Below are 17,899 nucleotides of genomic sequence, written 5' to 3'. Positions count from 1 at the left end.
TAGTTAGCTTAATTCCTTTCAGTAGTCACGACATGTCAAACACTGTAAAAAAAACATCCTCAAGAAAATTGGTTAAAAAAAATTCTCCGTATAAGTTTATAAAGTTTTATATTACAAATTAGTTTTTTTGAAATCATGTGTTTGAAGAAATGAATTTTATATTAGATTTTAATTGAAACTTTAAATGGAAAAGTTTTATTAAAGTTAATTGAAAATGTAAAATGAAACACGAATTTTTATTCGAAAATATAAAAAACAATATCGAGCATTCGCTTGCATTAAAACTACAAAATATTGATGAGGATTCTCACTGAAGTGATTTGAGTCTAATAGTGAAATTAAAAAGTTTTTGATAATTTTTATTTTGTAATTGCAATTAATCGTGAATATGTTCATATGTACACTATATCACGCACGCATCGCATAAGCCAAATTTTAATTGTATAACCTAAAAGAAAATTTCCACGAAATTACGCAAATGCATTAGTTTTGATAACATAATGAAATTCGCAAGCCTAACATTGACGATTTGGAGAATATTTTTTAAAATAAAAATTATGTTTAAATAACAAAATTAACATTTTTAATAAAATATGCTGCTTAATATTAACAATAATTTCAATATTAAGATTTGATCTAACTTCGGGGTTTTGTGTCTATATTCCGTGAAGAAAGATAGGCAAGAGGCGTATTAGCACTTTAGGTTAAACTTAGAGGTCTAATTCCTTTCAGTTTTTCTGTCTTAACCCCACTCCTATAGGGCGGGAGGCCTCAATATCTACATGCTGCTCCAAACGTAGCATATGTTTCATAGCACAGTTTTTTATTTCTTCACTTACTTACGGGGACACCACTGGTATTATTGCAATTTCACTATTGTCTACTAGGAAGAATATTATGAAAGATTTTGTCCTAGAATTCTTGTTTGATACATTCTTGTTCGGCATGTGTTTGCTTAGCACATCAACGTCAAAATTCTTAATTTTATGATTCCAAAATTGTTGTTCTTAATCACTGAATAAATTACCTTCTCTTTCCACAATGGTAACAGTGGAAAATTTTACAAATTTATTTTTATAAATTTTTTATATTATTTTTATATTAACTTTTAAAATTCTGATGTGAATTAAAATGAGCAAGGGTGTATTTAAACATTAAACAAAAATTTTTTACTTCAATGAAAATTAAACTTTCAATTACTTTCGCTTAATTACCAATTATTGCATTCTACTCCCATGTATACAAGTAAAACAAAAAACTTTGCTTGTTTTTTAAAACTTTTATTTAAATTTTTACAAGTTCAAAGGAAAAGTTCAAGGTTACTGTAATTTTCTTTTAATATTTTATATAAGTTGAGAACGTAAACACATCATCAAAACAACGACTTTTCATTACCGTCAATAATATTTAATTATTCTCTTTAACTTCCTACACTTTACTTAAAAAATAAGCACAAAGAATGAAAACACAAAAATCAAAAAACAAGAAACACAACTATTCATTCATTGTTTTTACTTAATAAACAAACAACACCGTAAAAAACAGTATTTTCCAAATTTCGGGTCAAAAAACAGATTACAGGTTTTTTAATACCAATTACAGTTTAATCATTAAAATTACAGGTTTAAAAATTAAAGCCATTAAAATGTCCGAAAAAAATATTAACAATAACAAAAAAAAAGTAAACATTTTGTCTTACATGATTTAATTTTTGAAAGCTTAATACTTGTATGTACCGTTTTAAATGATAAGAGAATTAACTTACATAATCGTAAAAAATGACGAGATGCTAACAAAATAACAGAATCAATAATTAAAAACCCTAACAGGTACTTGTAGTTTTGAAAGTATTTTATTATAAATTGGAACTGAAACAAATGAACATTGGAGGCCGCTTTATTCGATTTTTGTTTTTTCATATTCCGGTTATAAATTTGAAAACGTTTCCTGAATTTTATTCAGTTTACTGTACAAATCCATTTTTTAATTATTATTTTTACCCTAAGAACTTATTCCTATATAGTAGGTACATGTGCACCTTTTATTTGGATAATGTTCTTGCACTTATAGAATATAACACTAAAATATTTCATATCTAGGTACATTTGTACTTGATCAAAGCTATGCACCAATTGTGAGTATCCTGATGAATTTTAACAAAATGTGCAGTTAAACTAGTTTCAACTGGTTTTTAAGAACATAAGAAAATTTATTATCATCCAATTAATATCTCTGTTAAATAAAAAATATGTTCGTGTTGCATTACATTCAATTAAATTTTGTGTCTTAAGTGAAAATTTCTGAAATTTATCCAACTGTAATGCAAACTCAAGCATCATTAGTGCACAATATGTAATTGGGATGGTCGAACTAAATTTAACAAGATTAACTTTTTATAAATTATGTAGTTGGTTTTGTTAAATAATTTGAAATTTTAAATGTTTGTTGTCATATTTAATTTTAATGTTTTGCCAATTAACGTGCCTGAAACACTAGCTTCTTTAAGTTAACTTTTAGATGTCTGTAACAGCAAGTAATCTACCACTTTTCTTTAAAAGAAGCAAAGTTAATTCACGTATAATTCAGATCAATTCCCTCAAGTGATATATTTCTAAAATAATATACCAAAAATTGTATAAAATTTACGTTATATCACAGGTCTATTGACATAATATATCAACAGAGTCGCTTGTTAAGACTACATTTTTTATTCCTATACTGTGTTATCAGTCCTTCTAAAATAAGATGCAATAAGCTGCTCAACTATTAATTATAACCACCCAATTCAATTGAACCTCGTTTTCATTCATAAATTAATTTTCAATTTATAAATTGACTTGTTCACATTGTTATTTCCATTTACGGTTCTTAAAATTGAAATTAAAGGAATTTATTAAAATTTTTTAATAAAACAAAATAATAAATTTTTAATCAATGTTTAATATCATAACTATCTTTTAACCTTTGCCTCTTCCAATGATCTTTAATGCACAAAACAAAAAAATTGATTTTAAATATCTGAAGAATTTTAATAAAGAAAACCTATATAATTAAAATTAAAGCAGAATGCCGTCGCGTGCTCATTTTAAGCTCTCTATTAAAGCTTAATGTCTTTATTTAACCAAATAAGGAAGTTGTTTATTTTGGAAAATTAAAAACAAATAAAGTTGGGTCAAACCAATAGTTTGTATTGTAGCACTTTTCCCTTCAACAAGTGAAAATTCTGCTTTTAAATACAGTCTATGTATAGCTATCACACTATTAAAATTATTTTCATTCATATACAAAACTATTTCTAGGATTGCATATATTTAGGATGACGCATATATGCAGTCTTTGAAATAAAGCAAAAATTAATATAAAAAGGGGTTAACATAATGCTCGATTTTAAGGGTTAATTGTGTGAGTTAAGAAAAATAATTATATTTTTTAATTTCACGGAATTTACCGTTAGCTTTTTGCGTTTATAAAAATTTGGAAAAGCTTGCGGTTTCGGAAATATAAGGTGTCAAAAATTCAATTTTCACGAATTTCAAGAGGTGATAACTTGAGAGGGGGTGGAGATGGAAAAAAACTTTCTTCTAACAAAATGAACTATTTATTAATATCTAAAAGCTCCTAAAATTTGAAGCTTCTACAGTCTGGGGTCTAGAAGAAAAACGACATCAAAAATTTGAAAGAAAAGGACTTTAAATAACGGTAAATTTGAGCGGCCATTTTGTTTTTCTTAAGTTGAACTATAGTATACCGCGCAAAGGGAAGCAAGCCACTGCCTTTCTGCGTTTGCAAAATTTCAAAAATGCTTATGGTTTCATTGCAACAAATATTTAAAAAAGGCCATTTTTAGGGTTTTGGGGGGGTATAACTTCTAGAGGGGGGGAGATAGGTAAAAATTTTGTTCTACGAAAATAAGTTTCTAGTAAAGATCTATGTATATATAAAATTTCAGCTTTCTATCTTCAAGGGTGTAGAAGTTTTGTAAACAGACACACGGACGGACGGACGGACGGACGGACGGACGGACGGACGGACAGAGTGAAACTAATAAGCACTTTTTTCAAAAAATTTTTTGGAAAAGTGCTAAAAACGTATAATTAAATTTTTAAAATAAAAACCCTTGAATCGTTATACTTTTTTCCAGTTCAATTCTTATTGGGTAACCAAGATAATTAGGTATAATAGGGTAGCCTCTTGAATACAGAGAAGCTTTTAACATTTACGGTTTTTTTAAAGGATTTTTTAAATTTTCTGAGCGGAAACATAAAAAATGTTAATAAAATTCCTCATTTTAATGTAATTTTTTTTTATTAAACTTTATAAGTTTCTAATGTTACTCATATTGTTTCTAATGTTACAGCACTTAGAGTTTACTAAAACCTTCAAATTTTATTACAATTGAACTATACTTTACTCTACACACAATTTCAATCCACCTTTAAGTTTATAGGTAAGACGAAGTGAAATGAAAATGAAAACTTTTGATACTATTTGAACTGAATTATTGAAGATCAAGTATTATGTATAGGATAGTTTGGAACAGGTGTTAAAGTTCTCGATCAATGTTTTCTTGGAGTTTTTTTGAAAAAAAAATTGTGAGTGAGAGCGAGAATGAATTCGGGATCTAGGGACATCTAGGGATAATTTTGAAGGCTTAAAGACAAACGGTACGTTTGACATGACTATACTGTCAAGTTGAAAAAGAGCATGATGAAAAAAAATATCGAACTTTTTTGAGGTTATTAACATTTTTCAAAATATTTTCAGTTTTCTAAAAAAAAATTTTGTGTTTAAGCCACTATTGCTCGAAAACGGTAAGTCTGACATTAACCAACGATATCATCGTAATGACACCTTTAGATCTGAAATTTACTTCACCTTATTCCTTACTCTATATAGAAAATGAGTAAGCAATTAATTTGAACTTCGATGTGGTTATGTATTGCATTGTGGTACAACAAAATTATGACGTTTTAATATTTTTATTTGAATCCAATGAAAGGAAAAAAATCAATTCCAAAAACCATTATTATGCCATTCTTATAAAGTTATAAAAATTTTAAAAAATATCAATATGAATTTCTAATAAAGAAAACTGCCTATAAATAAACATGGAAAAACACAATATCAAAAGGAAAAACGAAAGAATTATTAATAAAAAATCTTAAAAGAAAAATCTAAGTCTCTAATAAATTCTTCATAAAATTTTTACTGACCATATTCCATAATGATAAGAAAGGTATTGTTTTTGAACCAAGTGAAATAATATAATTCGAAAAAATTTAACGAAAGTATACTTACATAACTTCCTTCACACACTACAAAATTTGAGTGAAAGTTTCTACAATTAAAGCAGTAAGTTGCGCACTATATGCATATGTAATAACTTGAGATCTTTACTATATTGTACTGGTGGAGAAAATTTTTCTTATTTTGCAATCTTTATACTTTTCTATTGCCATTGCTGAAAGTTTAAAATTCGTACACTATTGTATATCTCACCGAGAAATTCTTCAGGAGATCTTATCAATTTCTCTGAAATTTAAAATAACCTAAGTCTCATTCTCATATTCGGTTACATGACTGATCTGATCAAAATTTTTTGCTTTCCACCTCTTCTTTTATATCCCGTTTATACTGTTTACTTTTTAGATTATTAATACCCACCACCTATTGAATAATGAAATAAAAAAAAAAATTTTTTTTTTAATAATTTTTTACGATAGGTTTTTCATAAAAAAAATAATGAAAAGAAAATATCCTTTTGCTTTTTATCCTGATCTCTTCGAAAACACCTTTTAATAACTGCATATATAAATATTTGTACAATATATACAACATTAAATTTCATTCTAGTATAGTAATTCTAGCCAGGACATAATAAAGACATAATCATCGACAATCTTCGAATTTCATATAGCAAGTAAGTTTTTGATAAAGCAAAAAAATCTATTCTTAATGCATAAGAATAAAGTTTATATATAAGACTTTTTATGTCCTTTAGGGATTGGCTTTTTCTTATTTTTTTTTTTTTTATTTTAATTTTATATACTTTATGAGTTATTGTTATTGAATTGCAAATATATTTATGTATATATATATATATATATTATATTATTATTTCTAAAAATACAAGATAACATTTTTATTTAGACCTGAATTTATTATTTTTAATATGCCGCCCAAATATAAACTAAAATATAAACAATAGACTATAATATCGTAAAAACAATACGATATACACCCATATAATATTAATAATATACAGATGAAAAAGACCTTTTAGATTCAATTATTATTAAAATAGTTATTTTCCCATCTGGATGCCGTTTATATAGATACTTGTAGCCGGCCGTCCACATTTAAAAAAAATTTTTTCTATTTTTTCCAAATTTTTATATAAAAGTCAAATATTATGCCAGTTCAACTACCCTATTTGATCTTACCAATTTTTTGTGAATTGAATAATAATTTGAGGTTTCGTATTTTTTTCTTTTTGCCGAAAATATTAAAGTTGTTACTTTTTTGCTTGCCTTCATTCCTTCATAATTTTTATGAGTTTAGGTACATTCTTTTTCTTTTCTTTATTTTCCACTACATTAACGTAATTGAGTTTTTCTTCTCTACTCTTTTATTATATACATATATTTTTTTTCTCATTTTCAAGCCTTGAATTATCCTTAGGGATGAAAAAGTAAAACATTTTTCTTAGTGGTTCATTCATTTTTTTTTGTTGCTGTTTAAGAATTTATGTCTATATTTTTTATGAAACTTTTCCATTCCTTGAAAAAAAAAATTGAACTATTTTCATGTCTAGCATAAAATTGTTACTTTGTTTTTTAATTTTTTTTCATTCTTTTTACATATTATACAAGGAAACTGTTGTATAATGGAGGAAGATTCAGAAAATATAAAATAATTTTGGAATTCATACATTTATAAATTGTTGAGTATGAAATTAAATTTCATTAATGGATAAAGTTAATGTTTGTTTTCTGTTGTTGTATGGGAATAAGCCTAATGTGTAGTTAAAAATTAATAAATTCCTTATATTGTCTGTGGTTATTTTAAGACAAATTTAAGACTTAAATATAAACGCTGCTATTAAAAGCCTTATTATATAAAAGGAATATTATTATTGTAGCAATAAGTTTCATATAATTTTCTATATTATTAACAAAAATTATTTATTTTATGAAGGAAACGAGTTATTATGGTGGAAAAGTTTCATATTACTTTTAAAGGAAAACTTTATGAAAATATTATAAGAAAATATCTTAAATAATAAATCTATTAAAACATAATTTAAGAAATGAAACAGATGATTTCAAAGATAAAAAGATTATTTTATTATCTATAATAAATTTTATTAGCTCTACATTTAATGTAAAGTGATCTAATACAGAAGGATTCCTTCACGTACAATCTATACGTTATGTTTTACCAACATTAGTATGTTATTAAAGACACAAGATTAAGTCGTATAACGATAATTTTTAACGATATACCAAATTTATAACAAAAACAGTATTATTTTTGAAAATTATATGATTTCCATCCAATATTATATTATTATCTTTTATTCTAGTTTAAGCAAATAACATTGGAATAATGAAGTGCGACATTTTGATAAGCATTATGTTAAAGTAAACGAAATTTTGACATAGCTAACAAACGGTTAGGCAAAGAGTTAGCTATATAAACTCTGTAATTTGGGTACCCTAAACAAATGAATGCTTCTAATTAATCATGTAATAATTACCAAGAATATGGGTCTCTTTATTGATATTGATCCTATTGAATTTGGGTAATATTGTTGGAATATTTTTTCAAAATATGTTTAAATTATTTTTGAAGATATAATATGGAAGTAAACTGAATCATCTTCTCGATTCAGATTATATGGCATTGATTACTATATTACAAATCATTTGTGCGATTCGGACGATTTTTGTTGGGTAAGTTTTTAAGATTGTCTTTAGGTCATTTATACGAAGATAAATATAGCTGAAGTGAATCATAACTCGATACTAAGGCGAAAATTTTTAGCGCTTCGCAATTCATTTCAATACAATAATTACTCAAACTTTAAAATTAAAACAATCAAAAATTATAGTTTAAAAACGTATAGTAAAAAAAAATTAATTTATAAATAAATAACATTTTCATTACATAAAAATTGTTTTTTTTTAAAATCTACTTAAAAATTACATATTGTGTTTTATTATTATTGCTTTTACTCAGAAAATAATTCATCATATGGCAATTTACTAAATGTATTATCAATTAATGTTCTAAAAACACTTTCAAATGCTCCAATTGCTGATTTTTTAACTTCATTCCATATTTCACGCCAATTTTCATTTAAAAATACATTCATATTATCACTTAATTGTTTATTACCATTAAAAAGATTTTCGAAATCAATATCAAGATCTCCAATTTTTAAATCGGCAACTAATTTACGAACTTTACCATGTTTTTTACCTTTCTTTTCAACAAATGTACCATCATATTTCAATTTAAATTCATAATCTCCTACAATCAAAAAGAAAATTATATAAAATTAAATTTTACGCTTTATGTTTAGTAAATTTAATTACTTATTGTCATATTAGCAGCACCACCACCGGATATCGGTAAAAATAGAACACGTCCATCAATTTTATAATCACCAATAAGCATTATTGTATCACCTTTAGCACGAAATTCACATGGTTTTGTAATGTCTTTGTGAAGTCCCCTATATTAGACAAAATATATAATCATTATAAATATTTATCAAATTTATTAATTATAAATTGCATATACTTAGCACTAAATAATCTTGCTTCTGATAATCCATGTAATTTACTATTAAAAAATCTCAAATCTATTGTAACACTACCAGATGGCTGTTGTATTGAAATCGATGTAATCTCCAATGGTTCTAAACTAACTAAGTTCATTGATCTATCACCTAATATATACAATTAAATTTTAGAGTAAATTATAATTCATACCAATATGGTGGCGTTGATAATGCAGATAGATAACAATATTTTAATAACAAATAATTAAAAATATATTAAAAATAATTAAATGCATAATTACCATTTTTTTTATTTGATAACACATAATTAAATTGTTCAATAAAACATTGTTCATCTTCATATTTACATTTCTTTACATCTGGAGCTAAAATTTTAATATTCAAAATAAAATTAAATTAGTGAATAGCAGTAGTGAATTAGCAGTGAATTTCATTAAAAATAATTAATTGAAAAATAATAGAATCAAAGCAATAAGTGCATTTATAATATTTTCAATTTTACTGAACTACTACGGAATTGCTACTGAATTGCTAATTTTATTAGAAGATTAAGCATACATATGTAAATAATAACTTGTATACACGCTTTATACAAATTAAAAATTTTTTTATATAAGCTGATTATTTGTTGAATTAAATTTAAGAAGAAAAAATTATTAATTTCAATTTCCTTATTAAAGGAAATTGAAATTATACAAATAAGAATTTTAATAATTAATTTTAAAAAATATGCAAGGAAATTGAAATAACGAAATACTGGTGAAAGAATTGTTCTTAACAGTTAAGAGTACTTACAAAATTAAATAATAAATACCCAAAAAAGATTGAGTACAAAATTAACACCACATGAAAATTGAAACTAAATAACTTAAAAATTAAATCGACATAATCAAAAATCAATTACAGTAAAATCTAAATTTAATGTATCCTGAGCTCTATAGCGATACCACATCCCTAGTCTGACCAGATTTTTATCGCCTTTGAACTACATCACTTTTTCTTTACAAAAACACCACCTCCATATTATTCAGTACGTTGATCATTATTTTCTCCCGTTTGTAGAATTAAAATGCATTTTAAAAAAAACTTTTTGACATATAGCCCATTGAAAAATAAAAAACTTCCGTTGCTGGTTTTTTTTTCACGGTTCTAATGTACATATATGGAATATAAGGCAGACTCCCAAAAAAAATTATTCGACAATAGTAAATGATCTTATAGTTTTGAACATAAATTGAATCGACATTATTTAGAGTATGAAAAGAACTAGCTTAAAATTTATTATTTAATCACAAAATTAGAGCAATAATAGATTTGTAAAGAGCATTTTGGAAGTTTCAAAAAATTTAATGAGCAATTGTCGGAGTAAAATTAAAGTAAATAAATAAAAAATGAGAAATATGCGAAGTTCGGATGGTTGTACTTTAGTAGAGACATAAATATCCAAATCTTTATCAAGTTTGTTAGCCAGTTTAAAAACATCTTTTATTAGCTAAAACAAGCTTGAGTATGTTAAAATTTCGTCAAATTTTCTTAAATACCTTGTAACTCCGAAACCGTTCCGATTTGACAATAAATTGTAAATAAAAATTTTACTGATTCTCGAATGTCTCCTACCTTGTTGTTGAATTACCCTGTATATATTCAGGTACTTATATTCCAGAAAGAAATAATAAGTTACATAAATAAAATAAAAATGACGCAAAATATTGGTAATTCCGTATAAAAATTTGAATTGACAAATTAAAACTGGCCAAAATTAAATTTTACTATAGGTAACTATGTATACTATTTAACTATGTATTCTATCAGTTTACTTAAAAAGTAAACATTTTACAAACCATATTAACCACTGTAATGTACCGGTCTATGTATGTATGTAAATATCAAATAAGTTAAATAGAATTTGAACAAAAAAAAAAGTTTAAAAAGTAAACATAGACCATTTAATTTAAAATTATTTGTTCTAAATTTTGACACTTATATTTATGCGCGACACCGTAACATCTCATATATACATACAACTATGTACATGCAATATGTAAAATGTGTATAAAATTATTAAAAAATAAAAATTTTATTTCTAAATTTTACCCGAAGTTTTTGATACTAGTGGCCGGGGTTCGAATTCTCTACATCTAATGACAGTAAAATTTCACTCGCTTAATGCGTTTTCGATATTCAGATATTCCGTTTTCGACATATGAGTAAGTTTATGTACCTTAATTGGATTTTGCTGTTTTATATTGAAATTAGTTTGAAAATCAAGAAATTTTATAAAATAATTTATGAAATTTACAAAACGTACACCCTAGCCTTTACTTATAGTACACTCATATATGTATGTATTTTACAATAACTTTGTTTTTTGACTTACATACGTAAATTATGAATAAGTACATCAAAAGCCACTTAGATTAGAATAAAAACAAAATAGAAAAAAATTCTTATTGTTTACAAAGTCAATATTACAAAAACTTCATTAGAATTTTAAAATCAAAATTAGAAAAATAAATTTTTTATGTAAATATAAATGAGAAAAAATTAAAAGAATTCTTACAAAAAAAATTTGAAAATTGTGAAGAAGAATATTTATAAAATTGTAAAGAAATCGTTTTAAATCATCTTAATTTTCCGAATAAATTAATTTAAAAAGTTTTGAAATATTGCTAAAAATTATGACATTTCTTTTGAATTTTTAAAAATTTCTGTAAATTAATTTTTATTTTATAATACATCGGAAGTATACATATTTATTTACATACATATGTATATTGTTGCTATGTGAAATAAGTAAACAAATAATTTTTGATAATTAATTTAACATAATTGAAAGATGACGTTAGTGAACAAGACACTTCTCTTTAATGAAGAATGTAAATTGACAAATAGTGATTCGAAAACGTAATCTACTCTCTTAATCTACAATAATTCGACAATTCATGCCATATAGGAGCGTAGGAACAGAATTTCTTCATGTTAACGCCCAGTGATTTTTCTGGTTATTTAAATTTCAGGTACTGTAATTTACAGAAAATGTATCAAATATACCTGAATAATATATTGGTATAATATGATGACACCCACACGTAAAAATTACGTCGAATATATCGAATTCTTAAAACTATTTGCTTATATGATATTATAAGAACAAATTTTTAATTGTGATATTTGTATGAAAAATACATAAGATGTACAAGTTTGAAGTATTTAGTACAAAAACTCTTTAATATATTCAACTATCAATTTAAATAAATTGTGAGAAAGTGAAAAATAATTATGCATATGCACACATATTGTAACAATAATGTAAACCAGCTGGATGGCAACCAGACCATAAATGTTTTGCAAAGAAACAAGACAGCAAATTAACTTCCAACTAGAAAACTTAATTACAATCAAATAATCTTATGAACTCATGCACATAACTATGTAAGTACATACATAATGTATATGAATGCATTTTTAAAAACATGAAACTTTCAGATTTAAAGCAATCAGAATCGCATTACTGATGATTACATTCATGTCAACATTAATGTCATTATTTAAGTATTATTTAATTATACCGTTCAAAACTCTTTAAAATATTTCACAAGAATATTTTCTTACTGTTGTTCGAATATTTATATATTCGAATATAGACTCTAATTTAACAAATTCAATATGAAAGTGTTGCAATTATTACTCTTTTTAAATTTAAAATATTAGAAATTTTTGTTTGGCATTGCCATATAGCTATAAACTTATAGAAGTGTAAACGCCAAAATAAACCGCGTTGAATTTTGAAATCCATGTAGGTGTAGAGATTATTATACTTTTGTTAGTTAGATCAATAGTAATGAAATTTTTAATTTAAAAAAGTGAACTTCAATCACTTCAAAACTAAATTTCAGAAAGCTTGTATGTAATGTGATTCACTGTAAATAACATTAACTTGCGTAAACTTTTGCTTGAGCAATATTAGCTTACATATAACATCATAAATGTATGTACACCTTCTGAACAAAACAATAATTCTCACTTAGTGAATAATTTTTACTTTCGTAAGTTCTACTCGTAAGTCAAAAGTTAATAATCATAATTCCTTAAATTAATTATTATAATTAATTAGAAAATTTACGATAATTTCATTTTATTTCCTTATCACTCTTATTATTCCCATATTTATTATAAAACATTTTATGTTTCACTTAAAATCTGTTCCTTATATCTTAAAATCTTTACTAAAATTAATAAAAAGCTTCCCATTCTATACACACACTTTATAATTCATTTCGAGTGCAAAATTTCATCATTTTATTTTTATCACTTAATAAAAAAATTTCCATTATAATTTTTTCTTATATTTTATATTTTTTTTTCATTTTAATATTTTCTTTTAAAAGAATATAATGTAAAAAAAAAATTAACTTTATTATTCTACAAATTTTTTTGTTTTTCTTTTTATTTTTACTCACGTAATTGTCCTTTCACCAAAATTGTGGCGAAATTAACAATTATTATTAATCCCAAAGGAGCAATTGCAATAAATTTAATCATTTTATAACGGTTTTTATTTTTCTTTTCTTGTAAATATTTTAATTTACAATTCAAAATTCAAAATAACACTGTAGTGCTTCTCAAATTCAAGCGTCCTTTTTATAGAGGATCTGAATTTTTAGCTATACAAAAATAAGAGGGAACAAAACAAGAAACAAGAAGAGAGAAAAAAACAGAGAAAGAATAATTTTTTTTTGGTTTTTGCTTAGAACGCTTTTAATGTAACTCAAAACACAAATAAAATTCAAAAAAATCAACATATAAATTGTAAATAAACAAAACTAAAATGAGAATTTAAGCATAGTTTTAAATTTAAGAATGAAAATGATAACTACACTCATAACACTCAATAATTGAAAGTTTTATTCGATGTAAGAGGAAGACAAAGAAGAATTAAAAACAGTTTACTGTTATGACGGTAGATAATGGTAATGTAGTATTACTTGATAATATATATAGGTAGGTAGGTATTTATACCAATATTAAATTTCATATACACATTTATTAACACACATTATTAACAGAATCAGTATATACAATGGTTTATTTGTCAATATATGAAAAGATAATAATTGTTGATAAACAAGTTTTCATTCTGGTACATGCACATTTTACCATAAACATTTCCGCGGAATTTCTTGAAATAAGGAAGAAAATTACATAATTGAATCAAGTGACAAAAAAAAATTAAGAAGGTCACAATAATAATATCCAAAGATCGTAAATTCTACCGAAAATTGATTGTTGATAAGTGAATTTTTATTAATTTTACGATAACAGTTTATTATTATAAAGAATTTATTAATTTAAATGTTTATACTTACACATTTCATAAAATTTCAATTTAGTGAATTTTTATACATAATAAATAAGATGAATGGCTTCCGGTTTAAAACTGCTATAGTATAAAGAGTTTTTGATTTATTTTAAAAGAGAGAAAGACCACAATTTGTATTGTAATTTATTATTGATTTGAAATGCATTCACGTGTTATATTATGCAATATATACCAGATTCAATTAACAAATTAAAAAGATACCAGATTCAATTATCAAATTTCAAGAAATTACATCAATTCGTTATGCAAATATCGTAAAAAATGTATAATGGGCCCTTAGTTCAATTTCCGAGCCCTGAACTTTCCAAAAAATTTATATGTTCATTGTTTTACTACGAAAAATTGAAATATTATATTTCAATGAAATCAGTTGATTTTTTCTTTTATATACGCAAAAATGTATATTTGGCACGTAGTAAACGTCCGGTTGCTGACATGATATTTCAAGTGAATCGATTGAATATTTTCTTCAAAATGATCAAAAATATAAAACAGGCCCGCTAAAACGACAAACAATAAGATCGGCGAAAAATTCATAGTTCATACTTTCCCTTATTATGCATACTAATAGGTATGGGAAATCTCATAAAACATAATTGCGAACCGCTACTTTGTTTTAATAAAATTATTTGTTTAGAATTCAATCCGATAGAAAAAAATTTGAGAAACACGAGTGAATGAAGATGTCACTTTCACCTTTTGAAGTTTCGAGTATATTCGACCTTTTTAGGTTATAAAATGTTTCTTTATAATTCTTATAACAAACCATCTTTAAATGGAATGGTTTTTTTTTTGGAAAACGGAGTTTTTGATTTAAAAAATAAAAACATAGAATCTATTATACAAAAAGACCTTATATTCTTAAAAAAAATGTAGTTGACGCCTTCATTCATGTTGACGCAGTAATTATAAAGAACGCGTTGTTCAAACATATCGTTCAACTTCAGTGTATTGATTGATCTAAAAATATTAAAATTAAAAAATATATTAAATATAAAAATTCTTGTAATATGTTATTAATAAAAAATATCAAAAATTTACTAAACAATATATACATACATATATACAAATACATTTTAGAAAATTAAATTTAAAAATCTTTAAATAATTTATCATTCATCGAATAGCTCATTGTAAGGAATTTTATCTAATGTGTTCTGTATTAATGTTTGAAAAATAATTTCATATGCGGCAAGTGTTGGCCTTTTCACTTCGGACCAAATTTCACGCCAATTTTCATTCAAAAATAAATTCATATTATCACTTAATTCCTTGTTTCCATTGAATAAATTTTCAAATTTAATATATAATTGTCCAATTTTTATGTCAGCAGCCAATTTTCTTATTTTAACATGTTCCCTACCTTTTTTCTCAAATGGTAAACCATCAAATTTTATTTTTATTTCAAAATCTCCTAAAAAATTATAAGAAACATAATTTTAATTAGAAATTCAATTTGAAATTAATAATTCAAATTACTTATTGTCATATTAGAAGATCCACCGCCAACAATTGGTAGAAATAGAACACGACCTTCAATTTTATAATCACCAATTAAAGCTACAAGATCTCCTTTAGCACGAAATTCTACTGGTTTCGTTGGATCCAAATAAGGCCCTCTATAAATTTAATTATATTTGAATTAGTTTTTTTCACAAATAATTTAGTAAAATATTTAATTTTTTGTTTTACTTTGCTTGTATTAATACGGCTTCACTTAATCCATGTAATTTACTGTTAATAAATTCTAAATCAATATTTACAACTGCACCTGGTTGTTTAATTGAAATTTTAGATATATCCAATGGTTCCAATTTAACTAAATTTAATTCTGGGTCACCTATATTATATATAGAAAAATTTAAAAAAGATTTTAGTAAAATTTTACTTTATATTTATTTTTTACCATTTTTCCTAGTTCTAAATACATAATTGAACCGCTCAATAAAACAACTTTCATCAGCAAACTTACATTTTTTAATATCTGAAGCTGTAATTAGAATATTAAAATATTTTTTTAAATTCAAATAAAAGTTGATATTTGTATAAATTTATTATTATAATTATAATTAAATGTATAATCCCTCACAAACGAAGTCATTTTGATTTTATTGTGATTTTTTTCAGTACATTTGTCTTTTTATCTCATATGTTGCTATTGTCAATCAATCTGTTCGTTTCTTAGTCTAGAAATGAACAATAATCTCAAAAATTATTCTAATATTTCTTAAGAACTATTAAGATCATAGTATACTTAAATAAAACATATTATGCATATAGCTGAGATTACATGAGGTCTTATATCGCAGTTACTACAAAAACTATTCGACTTAATTTTATTTAATATAGCAAAAGTATTGTAAATTTATTTACTCTGTTATAATTAATTTATTGAGTTCGCTTTTAATTTTTCACTTTTACAATATTTTCACAGTTTATTATTTGTTTTTCAGTAATTATTGCTATAAAATAAACATTTTGAATAGTTGAAAAGTTCGAAATATAAATAAAATAAATATTCAAAATTAAATAATAAATTTGGATCATAAACTGATTTTAATTACAAATAATTGACTTCAAAGAAAATTTATTTTAAAATTTTAAATTTTTTTTTAATTACCTTAATAAAAAATGAAATTAAAATTTTCAAATTCTGATTAATATTTGTGTTCCAAGGACATACTAGCAACATAAAATAAACTAATATTTAATTCCAGATGTAAATCTTATTTAATTTCTTCGCTTTCATAGGCGATTTTAGGTAGATTTCGAAAATATTCTTACCATTAAACTCACATCGCACATATACGCCTGAATGATTAACTGAATTCGCAAACACTATACTACATTTATAAAATTAGTTTTAGAAATTCTAAAAAACAACTTTTCTTAGTAAGCAGGCCAATAACCATTACACTAATAACGATGCTATGGCCTTAATTTTTATAACAATTGGAATACTATAATCGATTTCTTTTTATGGTTTACCTCAATTCATCTTTTACAACTTTGCATATTTAAAGATTTCTATAACCAGGATAAAAGCCTGACCGCACACAAAAATTTATCGCACTCCCTCCAATCCGCCGCTAAATGCGGAACATGTCCTTATCTTAAATATTAGAAATCGCTTCTAAAATTTCGAAATAAATATTTGTCATAATACATTGACATTTCATAATTGTTTCAAACTTGAAACTTCTTTTTTTCAAATTCAACACTAATTCAATTATTTTTTAACAATCTATACTTTCATTGTAATGAATTGAATCACTTTTAAACTCATTTACAGTATTTGATTTTGACATTGTACTTATTTCTATTATCATATGTTAATCATTGACTTTATGTTATACAAAAATTCCAAAATCATTTCAATTCACTAATTTCACAAATTATTCTCATGAACTCTTAATTATTTCACTATAGAATTTTAAATAAATATTTGAATTAACAATTCTTCTGACAATATTCCAATTTGTCCAAGTTCAATATATACAAACAAATAATATTTATTCTTTTAATTTTTATATTAGCAAAAAACAATCTCCACAAAATTTAATATTCATTTCAAAAAACTACAATGGAAATTTTACTCACGTAATTGTCCTTTCACCAAAACTGTAACAAAATTAATAATTATAATAAATCCCAAAGGTATAATAGCAATCCTTTTAATCATTTTGTAATTAAGAACTTTGTTTTTTTTT

The 17,899-nt window shown here is 24.4% G+C and overlaps 2 protein-coding genes across 2 annotated transcripts; both read right to left on the bottom strand.

Moving 5' to 3' along the window:
* Window positions 1–8,233: 8,233 nt before the first annotated feature.
* LOC129618488 (protein takeout-like) lies at window positions 8,234–13,351 on the bottom strand. Its single transcript, XM_055533272.1, has 5 exons — window positions 13,270–13,351; window positions 9,091–9,174; window positions 8,809–8,956; window positions 8,601–8,740; window positions 8,234–8,535 (listed from the first exon to the last, which is right to left on the bottom strand). Exons 1-5 carry the CDS (start codon window positions 13,349–13,351, stop codon window positions 8,234–8,236), a joined length of 756 nt encoding a protein of 251 aa, XP_055389247.1.
* A 1,950-nt stretch (window positions 13,352–15,301) lies between these two features.
* On the bottom strand, window positions 15,302–17,497 carry LOC129618486 (protein takeout-like). The gene is made up of 5 exons (XM_055533271.1): window positions 17,440–17,497; window positions 16,096–16,173; window positions 15,882–16,029; window positions 15,669–15,808; window positions 15,302–15,552 (listed from the first exon to the last, which is right to left on the bottom strand). Exons 1-5 carry the CDS (start codon window positions 17,495–17,497, stop codon window positions 15,302–15,304), a joined length of 675 nt encoding a protein of 224 aa, XP_055389246.1.
* Window positions 17,498–17,899: the final 402 nt, after the last annotated feature.

Source organism: Condylostylus longicornis, unplaced genomic scaffold (assembly GCF_029603195.1).
Source record: "Condylostylus longicornis isolate FDR11 unplaced genomic scaffold, ASM2960319v2 ptg000007l, whole genome shotgun sequence".
Taxonomy (NCBI): Eukaryota; Metazoa; Arthropoda; class Insecta; order Diptera; family Dolichopodidae; genus Condylostylus; species Condylostylus longicornis.
The sequence above is the reverse complement of the archived record's forward strand: the minus strand, read 5'-3'. Positions and strand labels throughout refer to the sequence as shown.

Excerpts from the sequence above, each read along its gene's own strand:
- LOC129618488 (XM_055533272.1), bottom strand. The coding sequence starts at position 13,351 with ATGATTAAATTTATTGCAATTGCTCCTTTGGGATTAATAATAATTGTT. Across the intron at positions 9,175-13,269 it reads TTTGGTGAAAGGACAATTAC|CTCCAGATGTAAAGAAATGT; the intron begins GTGAGTAAAAAT and ends TTAAAATTTTAG. Across the intron at positions 8,957-9,090 it reads GTTATCAAATAAAAAAAATG|GTGATAGATCAATGAACTTA; the intron begins GTAATTATGCAT and ends TGTATATATTAG.
- LOC129618486 (XM_055533271.1), bottom strand. The coding sequence starts at position 17,497 with ATGTCAAAATCAAATACTGTAAATGAGTTTAAAAGTGATTCAATTCAT. Across the intron at positions 16,030-16,095 it reads ATTTAGAACTAGGAAAAATG|GTGACCCAGAATTAAATTTA; the intron begins GTAAAAAATAAA and ends TATATAATATAG. Across the intron at positions 15,553-15,668 it reads ATCTTCTAATATGACAATAA|GTAGGGAACATGTTAAAATA; the intron begins GTAATTTGAATT and ends TTGAGAAAAAAG.